The sequence below is a fragment of the Cebidichthys violaceus genome, unplaced genomic scaffold (genome assembly GCF_023349555.1).
Source record: "Cebidichthys violaceus isolate CVI_PGR_0920_01 unplaced genomic scaffold, fCebVio1.0.p SCAF_22, whole genome shotgun sequence".
NCBI lineage: Eukaryota > Metazoa > Chordata > Actinopteri > Perciformes > Stichaeidae > Cebidichthys > Cebidichthys violaceus.
In genome coordinates this window covers 11,547,897-11,569,815 of record NW_027176395.1, presented here as the reverse complement: position 1 = coordinate 11,569,815, position 21,919 = coordinate 11,547,897, and the positions used below count along the sequence as shown (strand labels likewise).

The window sequence follows — 21,919 nt, the reverse complement described above, 5'->3', positions numbered from 1 at the left end:
GGGGGGAAGAGAGCGCTGAGAGCAGAGGAGAAAATGGACGCAGGCTAAAAGGAGATCTAATTCAATTTTAGCAATGACCAAAGGCCAGGTTCCTTTACTAAAAGCCTGCTCGCATCAAATGCAATCACAACATCTGTTTTTTTTAAGTCCCTTTCTTCTTTTCAGCCAAATAGAGAATCATCAAAAAAGGGCAGGGACTTTGCATCTATCCACAGTCAAACATCTCCTATTTTCAAATTTATTATTAAAAGGTTGTTTGATAAGAGCATTTCTGGGTCTTATCCTCTTGTCTGTGTTGGATTTTGTGTAGAATGAATGCCCTTTTGAATCTCTGAATACAGTGGATATGCACCCAACAGATGGTGAGTGGCTCCGCCGCTTTTCTTCTTCCTCTTGTTTTTTTTTTTTTCACCTCTTGTTTTTTCCTCTCCACTAGCCAGTAACAATTTGCTGCTCAGTGCATGTTAGCTGCATGTTCCTCTACGTTTGTTGTAGAGTTTGTTCTGCTCTCTTTCTCTCTCTGTCACAGATGTAGCCTGAAATCACGTCTGTCACACTGGCCTTAATCTCAGGGTTAGCAGCTGCCAGTTGTGTGTGTGTGTGTGTGTGTGTGTGTGTGTGTGTGTGTGTGTGTGTGTGTGTGTGTGTGTGTGTGTGTGTGTGTGTGTGTGTGTGTGTGTGTGTGTGTGTGTGTGTGTGTGTGTGTGTGTGTGTGGTTTTGCTGGCGTATATGTGTGTGTGTGATGTAGTGTGAAAAAATCAAATAAGCAAGTTCCTCTCAGTGCTCTGGTCACCTAAATGTGTGGATGTTAGTTTGTTTGAAGCCATTGGTCAATTGATAATCAGATGAACTGTTCACAATTTTGAGAAATACTTTGCTTTCTTGACAACAGTTAGATGAGATGATTCTTACAGCTCTCATATCTGTTTGGTACATATAAGACTACATCCAGCATTGGGTGAGCTTAGCTTAGCTTAGCATAAAGACTGGAAACAAGGGGAAATGGCCAGCTTGACCAAAGTAACAAAATCTACCTTCCAGCACCTCTAAAACTCACTAATTAATACATCTGGTTTATTTATTTCGTGAAAAAAAGGAAAACACAAGTTCAAGTCAATAAAACTGCACATTGTCTTTTTATTGATTTTAATGGATTAAACAAATGAGATGTGTGTTTTAGAAGTGTGTATTTTGTGATCTTTGGACAGAGCTAGGCAAGCTTTCTCCCCTGTTTCCAGTCTTTATGCTAAGCTAAGGTACCTGGTTGAAATATTCCTCTGAGAAGAAATTGGGGTCTGGTTGAACGGAGTAAAGGAAGGAGTATGTGAGGACTGAAGGAAGGAAGGAGGGAAGGAAGGATGCCACAGCCTCGCAACTCATTTGAGGCAAAGCTGGGGCTGTGAGCTTGAATTACACCGCTAGACAATGGGCTTCTTTCACTCAACTCACACACACACACACACACACACACACACACACACACACACACACACACACACAGCACAGAGGCGTTCTGTCTCGAAAAACTGTTGTTGGTCCCGTTGCACAATATTTGGCTCTTATTATTTCATTATGCCCCCTTCTTCCTGCTCTCCTGCCTCTCCACCCGTTTCTGGTTTTAATTTGCTTGGCTGCTTGTTTTTGTCTGACTGATTAGTGTGTGTGTGTGTGTGTGTGTGTGTGTGTGTGTGTGTGTGTGTGTGTGTGTGTGTGTGTGTGTGTGTGTGTGTGTGTGTGTGTGTGTGTGTGTGTGCGCGCACGCACCGCCCTGTCACATGTATCTAGCCTGCACCGTATGATTGCATATGATAACAAAGGGTAATTTTAGCTGTGAAATCCCTCTGACATTGTGTCTCTTGCGTTGCGGCTGCATAATGACAGAGAAGGCACGGGGACAAAAAGTGGGGAATGTCATCGTTATTCTATAATTCCCTGGAATTTTCTTTCCCATTTTTCCTCTTTAGCTCTCAGGCTGTTCCTTCCTCCAGGCAGAGCTCATTAGCCCCGTGGCCCCCTCTAAACAGGTGGGGCATGTTTGGCACAGCCCTCCGACATGCAGTCAGGCTTAATTGGGCATGGAGGAGCCCTTACATAGACACACACATACATGCATCACTCATGTGCACCCCTCCCCATTTTCCCTTCACACGTTTCCCTCCTTTCTTAAAGGGCCAATTGTCCCCTTGCTATTCCCCAGGGTGAGGTTGCAGTTCTTGGACCGGAGAGTGTAAATCCAGCCTCAGGCCTGTCTCCGAGCCTGACTGACTGACTGGCCTCCTGGCTGTCCCTCTGTCTCCCATCTTTCCCTTCTCTGTCAATAGATAATAAGCACCGCTACCCATGCGAGCTCCATTGATATGCAGACGTATCCCCCAAATGTCAGTTTTAGCTGCTTCTCTCACTTGCGTTTTTCCCCATCTCTCTCCACCTCTCCTTTACCTCTCCATCTTTCTCTCCTCTTGTTTCTGTCCCTCTCTGGCTCTTTGTGCTTCTTTGTGTCTTGGTTGCTGGAGAATTATTTTAACCTACCTCTAAGACTTTTTTTTTTTGTGTGTGTGTTTTTTTTTACTTTTCAAGGATACCCAGAGACTGAGAGTTATCCTCATGTGACTCATGTGCTGTTTTGTGTTTGTTTGTGCATCTGCTGAGCTCTCTGGGTAAACGTGAATCATCACCATACCCATCTTTGTCTGTGTAATTAGAGCCACATCAGCCTGTTTTTTTCCCTTTAATGGGCAAACACTTGACACTACCTTGAAAGAGTATTTTCTTTAAAAAATCCTAGTCTTGCTCCTGCCTCCTGTATTTTTCTCTCCCTCTTTCTCTCACACACACACACACGCACGCACACACACACACACGCACGCACGCACGCACGCACGCACGCACGCACGCATATTATTCTCCGCCACTACTGGCTCAGCGATATCTTATTATCCTGTTTATTCATACAAACAAATGGCTCCTTTTTGGCACACATACATAATATACAGATGTTGCGCTGGAGTGGAGAGTGAAGAGCAGAGTGAAAGAAACTAGCACCGAGGGGTGTGTGTGTGTGTGTGTGTGTGTGTGTGTGTGTGTGTGTGTGTGTGTGTGTGTGTGTGTGTGTGTGTGTGTGTGTGTGTGTGTGTGTGTGTGTGTGTGTGGTGTCGTGTTGCACGGGGCAGGTGGGGAGGTTTGAATGTTAACTGCCTTATCACTCCAATTTCACACTCTCGCCTCCAGTCACACACACACAGACACAATGCATGCACACAGAAGCACCCTGTTGCCTCCGGTCTCGTATGTGACGACTGATTAACGGGGGAAACGGGGGGTCACACACTCGCACACACACTCGAGCACACACTAATCCCAGCCAGAGGGGAGGTTTTGTGTGTACGAGTGTGTTAATGAATGTGTGCGGCTGGTTTTGTAATGGGGCCACCTGTCTACTCATTAGCCTCGTTACCCAGCCTTTTAATTGCCCCCAAACTCTGCATCACGTCTCCTCCTTCGTCTTCTGTCCTTGCTCCCCCTTCGTCACTCTTGGTGATTTCTCTTCATCCTGTTAAATGACCTATAGGGACATATCAATAATCTGACATCATCATCATACAGCTGGGATTATGTCATACTGCGCAGGTGTGCGTGTGTGTGTGTGTGTGTGTGTGTGTGTGTGTGTGTGTGTGTGTGTGACTGCATGTGTGCTGGGATTGGGCGGGGTAATGGGAGTGCAGCTTGTCCATATGTCAGCATATTAACAAAGTGATTGCTTTGACCTCAGTATCTGGAGGCATATGAATATGACGCAGAGTGGAGGGGAATTTGTACACACACACACACACACACACACACAGGGCTGCCAGGTTGATTTGTGTTACCTTGAACAACCTAAAGCTCCGCCTCCATTCCGCTAATTTTTCTGGCTCATATCTCATCTCATTTTTTATAGCTGCATGATTGTAAAAATGGACTCTGGTCAATGTATTTTTCTCGTACTACGGCGTTCACACCTCCACTCGTGATTGTTTGTCTCAGCTTCAGGAAACTAAAGCAGATTGTTTTATTGGATTTCTTTGCATACATTTTCACTGTATTTGTCTCAGTGCAGTGTTTCTTTAAGTTGCTGAGAGTCCTTTTTTCACACAGTCTTAACACCCTTATTGTGTTCCTTATGTACTAATTTGGTTAATAATGGCTTCTTTATTACTTTGGGACGCAGCTACAATCCAAAGGCAAAAAATCTGTAGCTGTTTGTCATGATCTGGCTTAAAACCAAAGAGGTTTTTGGCCGATGTATTTTCTTTTCTATTGCTAAGCCAATCCACTCTGCTTTTCATACAACATGATGGGCATAAACATAGAACATTTCATATTTCAGAGATTATAAGTGGGTGATGTGGATGAAAACAGTTCATGTAATTCAATGTAGTGAAATGGATAAATATTATATTTTAAATGGATAAAATATCTGACAGAAATCTAAAATGAAAACCAGAAATATGAAAGAAATAAGTGCTGAAACGATGAGTCAATCAATCTGTTGGAAGCAGAAGAAACAACAGACAACTTCTCTCAGAATCAGTTACAAATTGTAGTCATGTTTCCAATCAAAAACACCAAACGATTGCTGATTCCAGGATTTGATCCTTTTTTTTGTTATATATGATTGTAATTTGAAGATTTCACCTTGGGCTCTGGGAAATTATAATGGGTATTTCATACTATTTTATTTTTCTTATATAGTCAAAACAATTCATCGAATAATCAAGAAAACAGTAAGTACATTAATCGATAATTAGAAGAAAAAAATAAATAATTTAAATCCAAAATATCCACAAAGCAGTTTTGTTCATTGATTTGCAGCTTGGCCAGCGATGGCCTGATACATTCAGAAAAGTTAATGAGATAGGAACCATGTATACTGACAGTAGAAAAATGTATATCTCCTGACAGTGCATCTTATGTCGTCATACTACCCAATACTGTCAGGGACACAACTTTAAACTGTTAGAAAACATGAAAAATGATCCGTGATTACTTGTGCAATCCTTCCTGTCCTCCACCCGTCTCCCTCTCACCAAATCCATCTTATTTTCTACATATGTCCCCCTCCCTCCCTCTCTGTCTGTGTCAGACAGCTCTCTGGGCTGTTGCCAGTCCAGTTACATGAGAGAACAGGCGGCGGTACATTCCCGCTGAACATAGCTTTGCACTCAGGGGATTCCCTCCCCTGTCTCTCTCCCTCTACCCTTCCTTTGTTTTTGTCCATTCCTGTACTGTAATGTCCAACTCGAGCTGGGTCACTTCCATCCGAGTTGCTCTTCTCCCTGTTTGCGTCTTATCTTTGTCTGGTTATCATGGAAAGGGTGAATTTTTTTTTTATTGTTTCTGAAACGCAGTGAGCCATGCGTTATTTTGCACTCATGGCATAAGCTAAGTTTCCACACGCTCCTTTAGTGACGGTAGCACGGCAACTCTTATTTGTATTGCCAGCTTGCATTTATTTGTAAAGAGCACCTTGCATGCAGAGAGGAATACTTTGACAGTATCTGGCGTTAGAACCAAACAATCAATTAAGACAATAATCTTCAGATTCATTAATGATTGAAAATGTTATTTGCAGCCGCATGTAAATCATAAATCATGCCACACCGCTGTTTGAGTTCATTAAGCAGGATTCCAACATTAAAATAAACTGCAACTGCCTCCATCTGTGTTTTTTATTATAATCTCTATCTGCTAACTGACTGTTGGAATGATTGGCAGCATTTTGTTTTCCAGTAATCAATTCACCATTTTGTGTAAATTAAAATTTAAAAATTGCAAAATGCCCATTATGTTTTCTCTGAAACCAAAGAGATAGCTAACAGTCGCTTATTATGAAATTTTACAATTCTTTTAACAGAAAAATATTCAGAAACCACTTTGATGATTTATTAATAGTTTCAGTCAATATTCCCAGATGACAGCTTCTTGAAAGTGATGGTGGTTTTTAAATATCTTTGGGTTTTGAACTTTAAGCAATTTGAGGTTTTGGTTCTGGGAAACTGTGATGAGCATATTTTCATTTTATTTTACATTTGATAGATTATTCAATAATAAAGGTAATAATTTTACAGCCAGTTGTTTTTATTATTGCATATTATTTTATTTCATTGTAAAAACTAGACCTGGCCCACTTGTCCCAGTCCCACTGCTCGGCCACATCAGCACACAGCATATCAAATTGCATCCAGAAGTCTGCAAATCTCCGTCAGGATGTTATGATATATAGAAAATGTGAACACTTGCAGTGGAAAAAATCAGAAACCATAACGTCTTGGCACAACGGGAATTTTCTTTGCTGAGGGAGAACAAAGAGTTTCCACAAGTTTTCTCATATTGAACCACAATCTCCTGGATGTCTGCTTCACTCCAGCGTGGCCCCTCTGTGTCCCCTCTTTTGCAATACTGTCGCCACCGGCTTCTCTGTTACTCTCTGCTTTTTCACTTGTCTCTCGTACGTCTTCTTTGTTTAAAGTTCAAACTACCAAGGCAAGCTGTCTAAATCCTGAGGCTGTTATTGATCGACTAACGAAGAGAGAGGGAGGGAGGGATAGAAAGAGCGAGTAGATGGAGGGAGAGTGAGCCGAGGGCAGGCGGAGAAGACGCCTTGAGAGCTTGTCTGAACCGGAGGGTCTATTTCTGTCCGTCTCGGTGCGTCATTAACAGAAGACACACCGGACACGGGATGAGATGACAAATGGTGAGCGGAGGAGAGGAGAGCAGGAGTGAAGGGTGAAGTTCAGTCTCGAGAGGTCGCCGCAGACAGAGGGACAGGATATCCTGCAGCCTGTCGGCTCACGGCCATGTCTGATTGTTCATTGTCTAATGCATGAGGCCGGTGCATCTCCAAACTGACCATTGTTTTGGTGCTTTTGTCTGTCTGTCTGTCTGTCTGTCTGTCTGTCTGTCTGTCTGTCTGTCTGTGTGTGTGTGTGTGTGTGTGTGTGTGTGTGTGTGTGTGTGTGTGTGTGTGTGTGTGTGTGTGTGTGTGTGTGTGTGTGTGTGTGTGTGTGTGTGTGTGTGTGTGTGCGCGCGTGTGTGCGCGCGCCCAATTAGGGCTGAGTGGTATACCGGTTCAACACATATGCAACGCTGATTAGAGTGTAATATGTGTGGTATTTGTTATATAATGGACGTTTGTACATAGAGGGTGATAAAAAGCTGTACATGGACTCAGGGGAATGTAGGTGAAGAAAGCAGGAAGAGACGGAAGACACTCTACACAAACAGCTGTTCACCGCTCGCTGCCGACCGGTTCTTGTTTTAAAAATGTCCGCTTAATAATTAAACGCTCATATAATAATTTTCGGCGTTAATTAGTTAATGCGTTAACGCGAGAAAAATACCGTGATATACCGTGAAACCGGTATAATCTTACAAAATACTGTGATATACATTTTTGGTCATACCACCCAGCCCTACGCCCAATCAAGTGTCCAAATGATGATGTGTGTAACTGCGAAAATGGAACAGGAAGGACTTCGTGGAAGTCTATTGAGATTCAAGTCCTGACATGTCGCTCCTCACTCTCCCTTCTCTAAATACACACACACACACACACACACACACACACACACACACACGGTTCCTCTGCATTTACAGCTAGCACATTCCACAGGGACCATTCCTCTGAAAGCAAAGGGAGTGAAGGCACACTGGTCGGGACTTCCAGGGCTCTCCCTGAAAGTTAAACTACACACACGGAGAAACACACACTGTCGTGTACTCCCAGGAAAAGTGTTGGGTTTGGAAGAGATTTCTACGTATCAATTCTGGTGCATATAAAATGAATCGGCATGGAGTGGGTTTTGCCTCCCACCAATGTCAATTTCAGTTGACACTTAAAATCTTTCACATTGGTTAAAGAAACTGTAAATGTAAGAGTTACTATTTCTGTAAGTTGACTTTGAACATCTTCTACAGTTGTGTCAATCACATCCTCGCTTGTCTCCTTTTTTTCTGCCGTTTGTCATGAATTTAACAACGTAGATGACATTACCTGTCCTCGTTTTCTGACTGGTCGACTGTTGCTTCAAACAGTGAAAACATCAGTCAATGGGCACAAAACCCGCCCCTTTTCATTGCTGAAAAAATCACAGATGTGGTCATACTGCAGTTAAGCGCCTCAACTACAACTATACTTTTTACTGCTTTGCTTTTGTGAAGACACCACTTCGGTCCAGCTTCGGTCCACCGTTGTGAAAAAACGCCATACATGTTTGTTGACAACAATGTAGACAGATATTAAACCGCTTATATTTCTGACCAACAATCCAAAACCCAAAGATATTCAGTTTACAGTGATATGAAACGGAGAAAAAGCAGCAAATCATCGCATTTAAGAAGAAATGAAAGGTACATTTCTTAACAAATCTTTTCCGTTTATGAAGTTATTCCAATTCGGAACTGATTCTCAATACCAAGCACTAACCCAGACCCCCATCAGAAATGTAAAACAATGTCACTGCTTTTGGTTTGTTGGCATCCTGCAGTGATTTATTAAACCAGGCCATGAAACGCACATCCTGCCACTAACCTTAAACCTTCTTTTTTACAAAAGCTGTTGGGAAGGAGCAGTGTTGTTGAGTGGATCTGGTTTCAACAAACATCCGCAAACTATTCATAAATCATGGCCGCTCTGCACAGAGGGATGCTGTTGTCGTCACCATGTTTGTGTGTTCTGGGTACGTAAATTATACTCTGAGCACAACTTTATATTTTAACAAGACATCTAAACATTTTCACCCTCCCCTGAGGAGAAAAAAAGATTTTGTATCTCTTGTGTAGTGCAGCCACAAACCACCTCCATTATTTCTCGTGCTCCTGTTACTCCTGATTCCAAAAACACTCTTAATTTGCATGAAACCTTAACTAAAAATGGTAACTCCAGCATGTGGAATTGTAGACCTAACCCGTATTAATCAGTCTCCAGTTTTTAACTTTTCAGCAACACTAACTAAAACTCAAAAACGACTTAAACCTCACCATTCCTCAATTTGCAGTGTGCCCTAAAGGACATTACTCAACAGTTCTGGTTTGAGATTTTAACAAAACCACCTCCTAGAAGGGAGAACACATTGTAATCAGGCAGAGACACCCCTACAGATGGAGGCGAGCATAAGAGATGGGCTGACGAAAGAGAAGCGACAGAAAGGGAAAGATTTAAACGGAAAGGGAAGAGAGGTTAAAGAGAGAAGGTGGAGGTTGCAAAAGGGGTGATTTGTGACCCACAGGAAACAGGCAAAGGGCTCATTTACTCTGAGCTCTCAGGGACCATAACACGCCCAGGCGCTGTGTGTTTCCTCCTGATAACAAGCTCAGCAAGCTCACATGTACTCACTTGACCAATGTGTTTTTTTAGGGACAAAGCTGGTCATTACTGGGTCAAAGCTGCTGATGTTTATTCCTTTATCCTTGAAGTTTGACCATGGACATACCAAAAAAAATGGTGAAGAACTACAAGTATTCATTGTCTCCTTAGATTATTGTACTGTTGGCAAGATGGAGAAGCCAAAGAGTGTCTCATTCTCACTTATTTACAGAGCGTGTAAACACACAGATGTGCACGAGAGGTGATAAGAGATGGTGAGAAAAGACGGGTAAAAAGTGAGAAACTACCTCTGAAAAATGTCCCGCTCTTACAGCCTCAGATCGGGATGAAATAAATAAATATTTAAACAGAGAGAGAAAGCGAGAGATAAAAGACACAATTGTCCTTGTTCAGTCCGAATCCCACAGTGGTCCATAAAAAAAGCTTTGTCACACCTCTCCTGCCAAACACTAGCTTTTCTTTTTTATCAGCCTACTCCAAATACTGCCGATCCGGTGGGATGAATCTCGCCGATTAGTTGACATGTGTGACACCAGATAAATGCGGTTTAGAGAGGTATTCTTCCATTTGATAACACAAAAAAAGGCGTACAGGGGAAGTTTTATGAAAAAGATATCACACGTATTCTGCAAGAGGGCCACCGCCAAGCTGCTGCTCCCAGACTGCAAATTCCTGCGTTCAGCCGGAGGATGATGTGCTCAAACCTCGACGGTGAGAGATTGAGCGCTGTGTATTAGCTTTGAAGTTAATTTGACAAGTGCACGTACGCTCCAACTATAAGCAATATCACCTGTGAATAAAAAAAGAAGAAAGTGCCGCTCAGAGGGTGTGTGTGTGTGTGTGTGTGTGTGTGTGTGTGTGTGTGTGTGTGTGTGTGTGTGTGTGTGTGTGTGTGTGTGTGTGTGTGTGTGTGTGTGTGTGCGTGTGCGCGCGTGTTAAAGGGAGTGGACTTGCTGCTGAGTGGGTAAATGTGTGTGTGTGTGTGTGTGTGTGTGTGTGTTAAAGGGAGTGGACTTGCTGCTGAGTGGGTAAATATGTGTGTGTGTGTGTGTGTGTGTGTGTGTGTGTGTGTGTGTGTGTGTGTGTGTGTGTGTGTGTGTGTGTGTGTGTGTGTGTGTGTGTGTGTGTGTGTGTGTGTGTGTGGGTTGAATCATCATTACCTAGGGATCTGAGTACACGGCCAGACATCATTAGGCTTTAAGGCGAGAAAGTCTCCACGGCACCAGTTCTGCAGTCTGCCTGACCCAGCAGACACGACAGGCAGGCATGCCGTTTAAGATCATTTATTTGGTTTTGCGTGTGTGTGTGTCTGTTTATGTGCGTGTTATTTATTTATTTTCCCTGGTAATATGCCTGAGCCTTCATTATAGCTGGAGCCATAACTTTGATAAATCACTTGGGCTCGGGGCCCTCACTGCTTTCACAGTATTAGAAAACTAATTGAAATTCTCTTCCGCCCTCTCTCTCTCTTTCTCTCTCTCTCTCTCTCGCTCTCGCTCTCGCTCTCTCTCTCGCTTTGTTTCTCACCCTTTCCCTCGTTCTCTCCACCCGTCTCTGTTGCGAGGGCCAAACAGTTCTGTGTTTTTTCAGTAGAAAAGAAGCCAAGAGGGGGAAAATGTCATCACTGATTTAATAGGCGTAGTCTTACCCAGAAACACAGAAACACACACAGAAGGCTCACACACACACACACACACACACACACACACACACACACACACACACACACACACACACACTGCACTCTGGGGAGTGTTAGGAATCCTGATAATGTCATCATAGGAATCTCCATAATGTACCCGGTTCTGCAGGCTCCAGTGCGACTGTGCCTCCCCCCTCCCCTGATGTTGATTAGATCGGGCATGAGATTTTAGGTTTAGGTTGATGGGATTTAGAGTTTAGATACTTCTTTCTATGGCTGTGATCCCCTGCTGTCCCAGGATTGAGGTTCTGTTTGGTTCATTGCCTGGGATCTCCCAGCTGCTACTGGATTTAGGGTTTAGTCGTTTCATTGTCCATGATCCCTCTGCTGCTGCTAGATTTGTTTCATTTGAAGGGATCTCTCTGTGCTGCAGCTAAATTCAGGGTGTGGTTGTTTTGTTGCGTAGGATCTCCCAGATTTGTTTTTGGGGTTGGTTTGTTTTATTATCCAGGTCAGGATATGCTTGCCGCTCCTGGATTTGGAGTTTGGTTGTTTTATTGTGCATCTCTCCGCTGTTGCTAGATTTAGGGTTTAGTTGTTTCGTTGTCCGGGATCTCCCTGTTGCCACAGACTGATTTTTTTGGGCGGGTATAGCCACTTCTTCTTAATATCCAGACACTGCTGCTGTTTGTGTGACACTTGGAGCTTTGTATCCAGCCAGCAACCCCTCTCTCACTGGGTGAGCTTTGTAGTGTGAAGCCAAAGATTTAGTGATGGAAGCAGAGAGTCTGTGTGTATACGTGAGGCGGCTTGTGTGGACCGGGCCATTTCATGGAGTCCTGTCAGCACACAAAATTCTCTCTGAATACATTCCTCTGTCGTGATGCAAGCCCAGGAGAGGAGGACAGCGTGTGTGCCTTTGTGTATTTTCGACCGGCGGCATGTGTCTGTTGCCCAGACAAATCCATACCATCGCTGCCAGACACACTGCAGGCACATAAACACACACACACACACACACACACACACACACACACACACACACACACACACACACACACACACACACACACACAAAAGTTCCATGTGTGTGTGGTTAATGAGGATGTGTTGATTGATTAGACTGCAGTAATTAGCTGGAGTGTGAAGGCCTGGAAAGGTCTCCGCTCTGGTGGGAGTGTCCCCTCTGGAGAGACATTGAAGTGTGCTATGCACCATTACGTTACACACACACACACACACACACACACACACACACACACACACACACCACAGAAACAGTCCCATCCATATCTTAGATGCGGGATGAGTCATCTCTCGCAGGCAAACCTAATACTTGCAGGAGGAAGGATGTGTGTGTGTGTGTGTGTGTGTGTGTGTGTGTGTGTGTGTGTGTGTGTGTGTGTGTGTGTGTGTGTGTGTGTGTGTGTGTGTGTGTGTGTGTGTGTGTGTGTGTGTTTCTGAGACATAAGGATGTTTGCAGTATGGAGATGTGTGTTGCAGAGTGAGATGTGCTTGTGCCAGCAGTTTCTTTTCCTGCACCGCGTGGCCCCGAAACACTGACCCGATCCTCTGCCTGACAAATCAACTCTCTCCCTCACCTCCTCTGCTTCCTCATTTGTAGTTTAACTTCCTGTCAGCTGTACAGATTTAATTTGTGTGTCACAGAGCTGCTTCTCGTAAATGCAAATAATATGGTATTTAGTATGGCAGCCTAAGTCTTTAGCCTTCCTCTGACTTGAGTTTTGTGGATGTAGACCGAGCTGCTGCAGTAAAGCGTTGTACACAGCGCCACCACATGGACAACAGAGGATTCACAGATTTCTTTTTTCCCCCCTCAGGAAGTTCTACTACATCACTCTGCTGAGAGACCCTGTGTCTCGATACCTCAGCGAGTGGCGGCATGTGCAGCGGGGAGCCACATGGAAAACCTCCCTGCACATGTGCGATGGACGGACCCCAACGCCCGAGGAGCTGCCCTCCTGCTACGAGGGCTCCGACTGGTCAGGGTGCACCCTGCAGCAGTTCATGGACTGTCCCTACAATCTGGCCAACAACAGACAGGTACAGAGGAAAAGTCCAATATAACCAGTAGCTGTGATACTGGCACACACACACACACACACACACACACACACACACTATAATCTTCAAACGCCTGAATGTGTTGCAGGGTTGTCACGTTGACAGTCCTCTGAACTGAAGCCAGTGCAGTCGTGTAAAAGAATGCTGCAGAATTGGCCACAAATCCTCAGCGAAGACTCTCTTTTACTGCAAACACTGAAAAGAGCAGCTGATTTCAGTCATGATGCTGCCATTCATCACAGCCACCTTGCTAGCATGCATCTCTGCCCCAGACCTGACTTCTCTCCTGCTTGACTGTTTTGTTCTGGTCACCAAACAGTTCATCGCACCGACATTGTCAGCTGGTATTGTACATCCAAGCCCATTGGAAAATATCAATACAGGGACTAAACCTCGGCAGAAAGATTGCTTAGGGAAACCTAAAAACAACATATAGATAATGATTTTTTTTTTTTTAATGAAGGCGATTGGGAAAGCCTCACACTCGTAACCCATTTATTTCAATGTATAAAGAACAACCAAATAATTATTTCTCAACAAAAAGATTTTTTCTTTAATTCAGACTTACTGCAATTCAAATTATGTGAAATGTATAAGATGAGATGCACACATGTAAGCATGTACTGTCTCTCTCTCACACACATATGCACGCAGTCAGGAGTTCACCTGCTGGCCATAAACACCTCAAATTCACACCTTCTTTTCTGATGGCTTTCTCAGTATCCCACCTAAATGTGTTGGCCAGCTTATCTCACCTGAGCCTGGGGCTGTTATTACTCAGGGTCCCATGGCTTATGAATGTGGCACACACACACACACACACACACACACACACACACACACACACACACACACACTTGAGGCATCCTGTTGTACTCTTGTGAATCCAAATCAGTATGCAGTCGCTGCTCCTGCTCCAGAATACACTCAGTGAGAAAGTGATGTCTCATTTTGGAACAAATTTACCAGAATTGAAACTGCTTTAGTTTTAGTCCAATGCCTGGTCAAGGAATCTGAAAGGGAAGTGGTTATTGATATCAAAATGAATGAATTATAAATTAAGAAAGACAAAACATCCATGATGACAAACTCAAAGTGATTTCTGACACATTTACTTTTTCTTAATGTTTAAATGATCTGCTCTTTATTTAGTTTTCTGTTCTTACTATTGATGTGAAGCACTTTGAGCTGCATTCTGTGCATGGAAGGTGATAATTAAAGTTAATTATTAATAAAAATGCCCAGGAGTCATTCCTGGCCAACACTAATAATACAACAAATCAATAATATAATAATAATCATGAATAAAACACATTATAGGGTGGAGAACCAGTCATTTTTAATTTGATTTCATATTTCATAATTTAGTTAAATGTAGAGCTGCAGTTATTAATCTATTGATAAATTGTTTCAGTAATATTTAAAGCACAAAAGGCCAAAAAACCTTTTGGGTTCCAGCTTTTCAAATGATTTTTTTTGCAAATTGTCTTTGTTATTTATGGGAGTAGATGGAATATGCAAAGGTTTTGAGTTGGACCAAACAAGCAAATTCAATGCAATTATTTTCGTAGACAAAATGATTGATTGAGAAAATAATGTATTATTACAATGGATATTGAAAATAATTATTAGTTGCAGCCCTAGCTAGATAATTAATCAGTTATCCAGTCATCAGTTAATTTTGTATTCTTCATCATTTCAGCATCAATGCAACACCTGATTGTTTGATTGGCCTTTCAAGGCCTTTTATTTAAAGTTGTATTCTTTAAGACTGTCGTTTCCAAAATCACCCCCCGATTTCTATAACCTCCTTCACTTCCTGTTCATGTCGACAGGTTCGTATGCTAGCGGACCTGAGCCTCGTTGGCTGCTACAACATGTCCACAGTTCCAGAGAAGAAGAGGGCCCAGCTTCTCCTGGAGTCGGCCAAGAAGAACCTTCGAGACATGGCCTTCTTTGGTCTGACAGAGTACCAGAGGAAAACCCAGTTCCTGTTTGAACGAACCTTCAGGTTGCGCTTCATCCGGCCTTTCATGCAGTACAACAGCACCAGAGCTGCAGGGGTGGACTTGGACAATGCTACGGTTAGTGCTGCTGCTCAGTCATCATATGTAGATTTAGTTCTGTGGGCAGGAAGTAAACATTCAACAGGAAAGGACAGATTAGAAAGCAACGTGGTACATGCACTACTTTAGGCCTTTTTTTTTTTTTTTTTTTTTACAAGAGAATTTCCTTTTTATGCTAAGTTTGATATGTATTTATTAGTTACTGTACACAGTAAATGTGTTATTAAAGATTAAACCAGTAGATCCCAAACTTTTCGGCATGTGACCCTTTACAAAAACGGTTGGGAACCATGTAGTTTAATTCTAGACCGGGAACCACTAGGACCACTAAGCAAGTAAGTACCACAAGTACTTGTACTATGTTATGACCAACGTCTCTCTATGAAATTAAACATGGCAGCCGTAGCACATTCGCTTACAGACTAGAAAATATAAAGAATATTTGAAAAAGGAAAATAACCCGAAAAAATAAAACTAGAAAATGAGAAACACAGGAACACAGTGGTCTTATATTGCTGTGAAATGAGTTGGGATGACTGTCATCGTTAAAGAAACAGCAGCTTCAAACACGTTCTTCACACTTTGATTGGTCCAGTGTGGGAGTTCTTAGGCTCAATTCCCAGCAAAAAAAAATATCCTCCAGTACACAGCAGACTGGTGATTTAAACATCAAAACCACAAAATAAAATATGCCCCGCTGACAGAGAGGCTGGGGAAAGGTTATGTGCTTATTATCACAAAAGGAGAAAATATTACTTGGTAAAACCTGACAGGTTGGGCAGGCTGTGTGTGTGTGGCATTTTGAATGAAAACTTGTTTTCAAAAGTAGCTTTCAAATTAAATGCTTAAAAAGGCACCGTGTAAAATTGTGACACTATTTCATTATTTCTAAAATGTCAAGTAATTACATCAGCAGGTGAAGGGAAGAATATTTACTCTACACTCCCCAGCAAAGCTTTTGAAAGCTAATTTATATCTTTGTGTATCAAGATCCCAGTGAGTCATTTTTGATTGAAACTGGTTTCCAAATAATGTGACGACTGTTCTCTGATACGTGAAGTCTTTGTGACGACTTGAGCTCAGCGCCGTCTTCCTAGCTTTGTGCCGGTGTCCCCCGTGCTGCCGATCAAACATCTCTAATTTTCTATCGCCGATGCAGTGCGCCATTTCCCTCTGTTGACGCACACATCTCACAAATATCTAGCACTCCATCGCTGATTTTCAAAGGGATTTTACTTAATTAAACACATTTTCCTCCTCCATGTTGAATCCACACACAGCAGATGACACACGCCAATAAACCCAGTTGCATTGCATCGCACCAAACATCAAACACATTTCTGTTATCTTGCTCCACATATTGCCAACACACTTTTTTCCCTCTGTTCCTCTCTCTCGTGTTAGAAGTCCTATAAAGCTTTTGTACAACAGATGTCATGTAATAGGGCGCTCCACAGCATGAGCGTTCTCCAGGGGGCCAAGACCCTTTTTGAGGAATTCAGAATCTCCACGTGTCTTCCTGTACAATAATCGCAGGTTTTAAAAAAAGACTGTGCCCTCTGGGTTGTACTCTCCATGGCCATGTTAAGATCCACTTTAGGCCTCTCGTTCATTTGAATGAAGCAAAAACTAAAAAATGCTTTTACTCCTAGTCCTAAAAGAAGGACCAAAAATGCGGCACTGACCAGATTGGAAATGTTTCTTACTCTGAGACATTTAGTAAATATGGGCCCAGATTGTCTACTGTGGAGACCACCGACTCTGCATGTCTCCTTTTCATTTATTTATTTAATCCACTCAAACGTTAGAGTCGCGCCACAATCAAAACAAAAACAGATGAAAATTCTGCTGTCTCAAAGGCCTTCATTATTTTGTAATCCATCATCGGTCCAGACTTAAGTTCCTCTGTTTAGTTCCATGGATGCTGCAACCATTTGGTCTCAAATGGCTAAAACGTTGTTTCTATATTTCACGACACTTTTCTTCCACCTCTTCTTTACTGAAACATTTCGTCCGTTCCCCTCCTTGTCAGGTCCAGCGTATAGAGGAGCTGAATGAGCTGGACATGGAGCTCTACGACTACGCCAGAGACCTGTTCCAGCAGCGTTACCAGTACACGAGGCAGCAGGAGAGGCGGCAGCAGCGCATCAAGAACCACATGCAGCAGAGCCACCAGGGCCTGGGCCTGGGCGTCAGCCTGTGGCCCTCCCACGGCCGGCAGAGCTCGGTGTCGACGCTGGAGGACGGAGAGGGGGAGAGGGAGGAGCGGGAGGAGGGCGAGGAGGGAGGCAGAACCGAGGAGGCGGGCGCCAGGCTCCCCACTGAGGACTACATGAACCAGATCATCAACCGCTGGTAGCAGCAGAATGAGAACAAACACACAGACATGCATATGTAATGTGAAACACACACACACACACACACACACACACATACACACATACACACATACAGAGTGGCGCCTGCATCAAAAGACCCAAATGACTGACAAACAGATTTTACTGGAGAGTTGGGCTACGGAAATGAGAGTTGCAGCGGTGGCTATGGAGACCTGGGCTTGGTCAATTGCATCAGCTCACATTATGAGGTCCAGTTGTTATTAGCACCCGCTTGCCCTTTCTTCCCTTTCCTGCCCCTCTGAGTTTCTCTGTCTCTCCTGAGAGATATTTTTAAGAGTTGCTGAGCACCGAGCATCTCATCCATCTCTCCCAGCCTCCCCTCCTCTTTCTCCTGTATTCCTCTTCGTTCTCTGTGGCCTAATATGGAGCATGAGAAAATAAAATTAAGTCTGTGAATTCCCACAAACTCTTGCTAAAGGACCAGTCTACTTCCTGGATACTCCAGTTTCAAAAGAACTGGGACTGCTATAAAAGTATGCTAATGGCTGAGCTGAACAAAGAAATCAGTACATGAGAGACTGAACCTGAAAGAAAGAAGCAAAGAAAAGTTGTGTAATAAAGCTTTCTGCTTAAAAAAAAAAAAAAGAAATCTGCCATTTTACCCATGAACACGCTTTGGTCATGAAATAATGACTCATTCTCATTTTAGGATGATTTTATTTGTATTTTCCTTTTTGTTTATGCTTTTTTAAAGCAGAATTGTAATAACACTGAGACCAATATTGCTGCCTAAAGAATTTATTCCTTTATTTTTATTGGTTTTATAAGTCAAAGCTAATGGATCGGATTGATGTACAATGGACCATAGCCATTACTGAAGCCTTGCATCTTGGGGGGGAGGGAAAAAGTGGCCTGTTTCTCTGTTTATAGGTTCTCAAAGATCCTGTCGCTTAACGAGTTCATTTTCTCTCCTCCCGCTCTATTTTTTTTTTTTTTTTTTGTGTGTCTCATTCCTGCAGAGAACGACAGCCAATTACAGAGTCGAAATCTCACATAGGTGCGAAAGAATCAAAGGCAGGGAGAGGAGGAGGAGGGGAGGAGTGAGTCTGCTGCAGGTTGTTGCCAGGAACCGTGCTGTGTGAGCGACGAGCACTTTGGAAACCTGAACTCAGAAAAATGCTTGAGATGGGAGTTGTGGAACTACTGGTCACCTTGGCAATAGTGAGCCCTTAATGTAGTGGGTGGCATTTTCAATTTCTCTGCGCTGCCTTGTAAAAGCGTCGGTCTCAAACAAGCCTCCTTCCCACCTGCTGAAAGGGCACACGCAGCACCGGTGACCTGTAGTTCATTAAGTTTGACCGGCATTACCCTGAAGAACGCTCGGGGCGAGGTAGCAGTGCCTCTATGTACTGGAATCATAGTTAACATAATTATGTCTGCATTATTCTACATTTCTCTGACTACTCGTGTGTCTGTGTGGCTGAGTGTGTGTAAATAGTATGTACAGTACGCCTTTGATTGGCGTATGTGTATGCCTTTGTAAATAGTGTGCCTGACTGAGAGAGGATGCCTGATGAGTTTTTGTGAATGACAGGTTCCATGACCAATTATCTTGCCATTTTTTTGGTGGTGGTGGTGGAGGAGCAGGGCAAAGTCCCTCCAACTGCATGTCACAGCAGTGTGACCGTTGCGGTGATGCAAGCCAATAATACTCCCCTCTGCCCTTTCCTTTAACATTTTCCTTCCCTCCCTTTTTGTTGTCTCCTCCCAATGACGTCGTTGCGCATGAGGACTGTATCACTAGAAATTATCAAAATCCTAATTTCTACTTTTATAAATCTGCATGTGTGACACGTCTTTACTCATGACAGCAAATTCTACAAGTTGGGTTGGGTTACAAGCCGGCTCCATTAATTGCACCATGTTTTGTTTCTTTACCCAATCAGTAATTTTGACTTTGGTATTTTTAATTTGTGGTTCAAGCTTCTTTTTTTTTCTTTCTTTTTTTTTACAGAATTTGATGTAAGGCCGGTTCTCGTTTGGTAAAAGATTCTCATTCAATGAGCTCTGATCCTAACCTAATCTCTTATTGAATGTATCGTCTCTCCTGCTCTGTAGAACACATGTATAGAGCTTTTGTTATGATGACAAACGGAAAGTAGACTGGTGATCTCAGCAGTCTGTACATTCTTCTGTGATAAGCTTACACAGAGTGAATCAAAACTTTATTTTTTATTTTATATAGTTATCCAGCAGCAGTTGCAGGAATTCTTGTGACAGTACAGGTGTCCGCTAAGGGCAAAATTCACATTTAAATCTTATATTTACATAGATTGTGATGGCATGACCTGAGCAGCTGACTTATAGAGGAAGTCTGTGGAAAATGTCAGATTTAAACGCAGGTTTCATCTCGAGTAAACATTTTATCAGTCAAAAACGCTCTGACTTTTCCCATTAGATTAGTAGGAAACATACTCTGTACGTTATTTAATAAATCATTCTGAGTGCTGAGTTCAACGATTATAGATTATACAAGATGTATCCAAGAAATATTAATTCGATAATGGCAAAAAATAAACTTGGTCTGTACTCAACCAAAGATGGTTTGTTAGAGAATAGAATGTGGGTTGTAGTTCAACAAAACCAACTCAGTGGTTGTTATTCTAGAGAATCTATTGTGATTGCATCACATTAATTTTAACATTTTCATGATATTTCAAAATGATCCTTTTAATAGTTCTGTATCAGGACTTCCAGCATTTTGAGCAAGTTGCTTGCTAAACATGGGTTGTAAAGTAAAAAAGCATCACTTGTTATTTCAATGTGCCAGATACATTTAATCAACATTTCATTTGTTATCATATTAATCTCATTTTAGTCATGCTTTGTAAAGCGTTTCTGCCACCTCAGCGAACAAAAGGTGATAACTAGTTTTCATTAAGACTCTAAACTGAAGAAGGTTCAATAAGGGATTCAAAAAGGATTCAGATTTAATTAGCAAATTTAATACTGAAGTCATATTCAGTGAACTGTTATCGAACCCAAAAAATCAGAGCAATAAAAGGGAATGCCAAGAAGAAGAAGCTGGAGAAGAGAATGTAAAAGTGGGGAAAAGACGTGTCACAGCACGATTTAATTCAAATGAATGTAGTTTGGTGTCATCCAGGGAGGCAATGGGAGGATGCAAGCTTCCTTGGAAAAGGATAAATAATAGGTTGCATCCTTCTGTTAACAATATTATTTTTTAGTTTTTTTTACGTCTGAAGGAAGAAGACGCCAACAATTTAGCCGCCCACCACCCTCCTTGTTAAATTTCAACTAATCACCCTGCATCCTCAGTGTCTCTCCTTTTGATCAGCTCCTTTCAAATCAGGGATGATTCATGAAGGAAGGAGAGGAACAAGGGGGGATGATGAAAGGTATTGGGATGCATCCAGTGTCAGTATGCTGCTTTTTGTGTAGCCTTCAAAGTAACGCAAATGGATATGGGAAGAGAGACCTCCCTTTTTTTTTTTTTTTTTCGTATTAACTTCCCCTTCATTGTTTTTTTGAAACCAGTGACTTGAAAACACTGCAGCTCCAGGCATTTTGCCCACAACCTCTTTTTTTCTTAAAGTCAGACTTTTGTTTTTGGCTCTAAACCAATAACTGGCTCTGCATTAGTGGTTGAAGAGAGAATACAAAACTGATTCTCTACCTTCAGAGTGATTTTATTTTCAGCGTTTCAGTTTCAAGCGACCATCGGACTTGAAGTGGTCCTCAAAAATACTCCCCTGTAACCTGAACAGTGTGTGAAAGAAAAAACTAAATCCTTTCACAGAACTTCTTCCAGGAATTAATGCTGTAAAGCTATACTCAAATATGTTATGTCTCATCACTATGTATATCTGATGTCTTAACAGCGTTTCCTTTGTGACAATGAAGCAGCCCATGTGTCGCTAACATCATCCCTTTTGTTATTTTTTATTTTTTTAAAAGAGGTGTTGAAAAACTGTGTGATAGAGACTTGTTCTTTTGGATTGGTGTGCAGTCTGTCTCTGGCTCCTTCTGTATGCATCATTCTGGGTTTCTTATGATTGCAAAAAATGAATCATCAAGCCACCAATTAAAATATTTCATTTTTACAGACCTGACTGTGTTTTGGTTGTCACTGCATATCATTTGTCATGTTTCCCACTCTGTCACTCTATTAGCAAGTATAGAAAAAAAATCTCCCACTTTGACTTTTTTTAGATGGAAAAATACATCCACGGTAATTAACTTGAAAGGCAGCCACATATTCCTCTAAGAAACATTCAGTTAGGGATTTTTTTGCCCTCCAGGTTTCTCCACTTCCATCCACAGGAAGTGTGGATGAAATCCTCTATATATATAGATATATCTATATATAGATATATATATATAGATATATATAGATATATC

At 42.3% G+C, this 21,919-nt stretch overlaps 1 protein-coding gene across 1 annotated transcript in view; it reads left to right on the top strand.

Moving 5' to 3' along the window:
* hs6st1a (heparan sulfate 6-O-sulfotransferase 1a) overlaps positions 1-21,625 on the top strand; it is a 53,902-nt gene extending 32,277 nt beyond the window's left edge. Inside the window, exons 2-4 of the mRNA XM_068717948.1 lie at positions 12,849-13,071; positions 14,928-15,176; positions 17,191-21,625. Coding sequence (XP_068574049.1) covers positions 12,849-13,071; positions 14,928-15,176; positions 17,191-17,517 — 799 coding nt within the window. The 3' untranslated portion in view covers positions 17,518-21,625. The remainder of the gene's footprint in view (positions 1-12,848; positions 13,072-14,927; positions 15,177-17,190) is intronic.
* Positions 21,626-21,919: the final 294 nt, after the last annotated feature.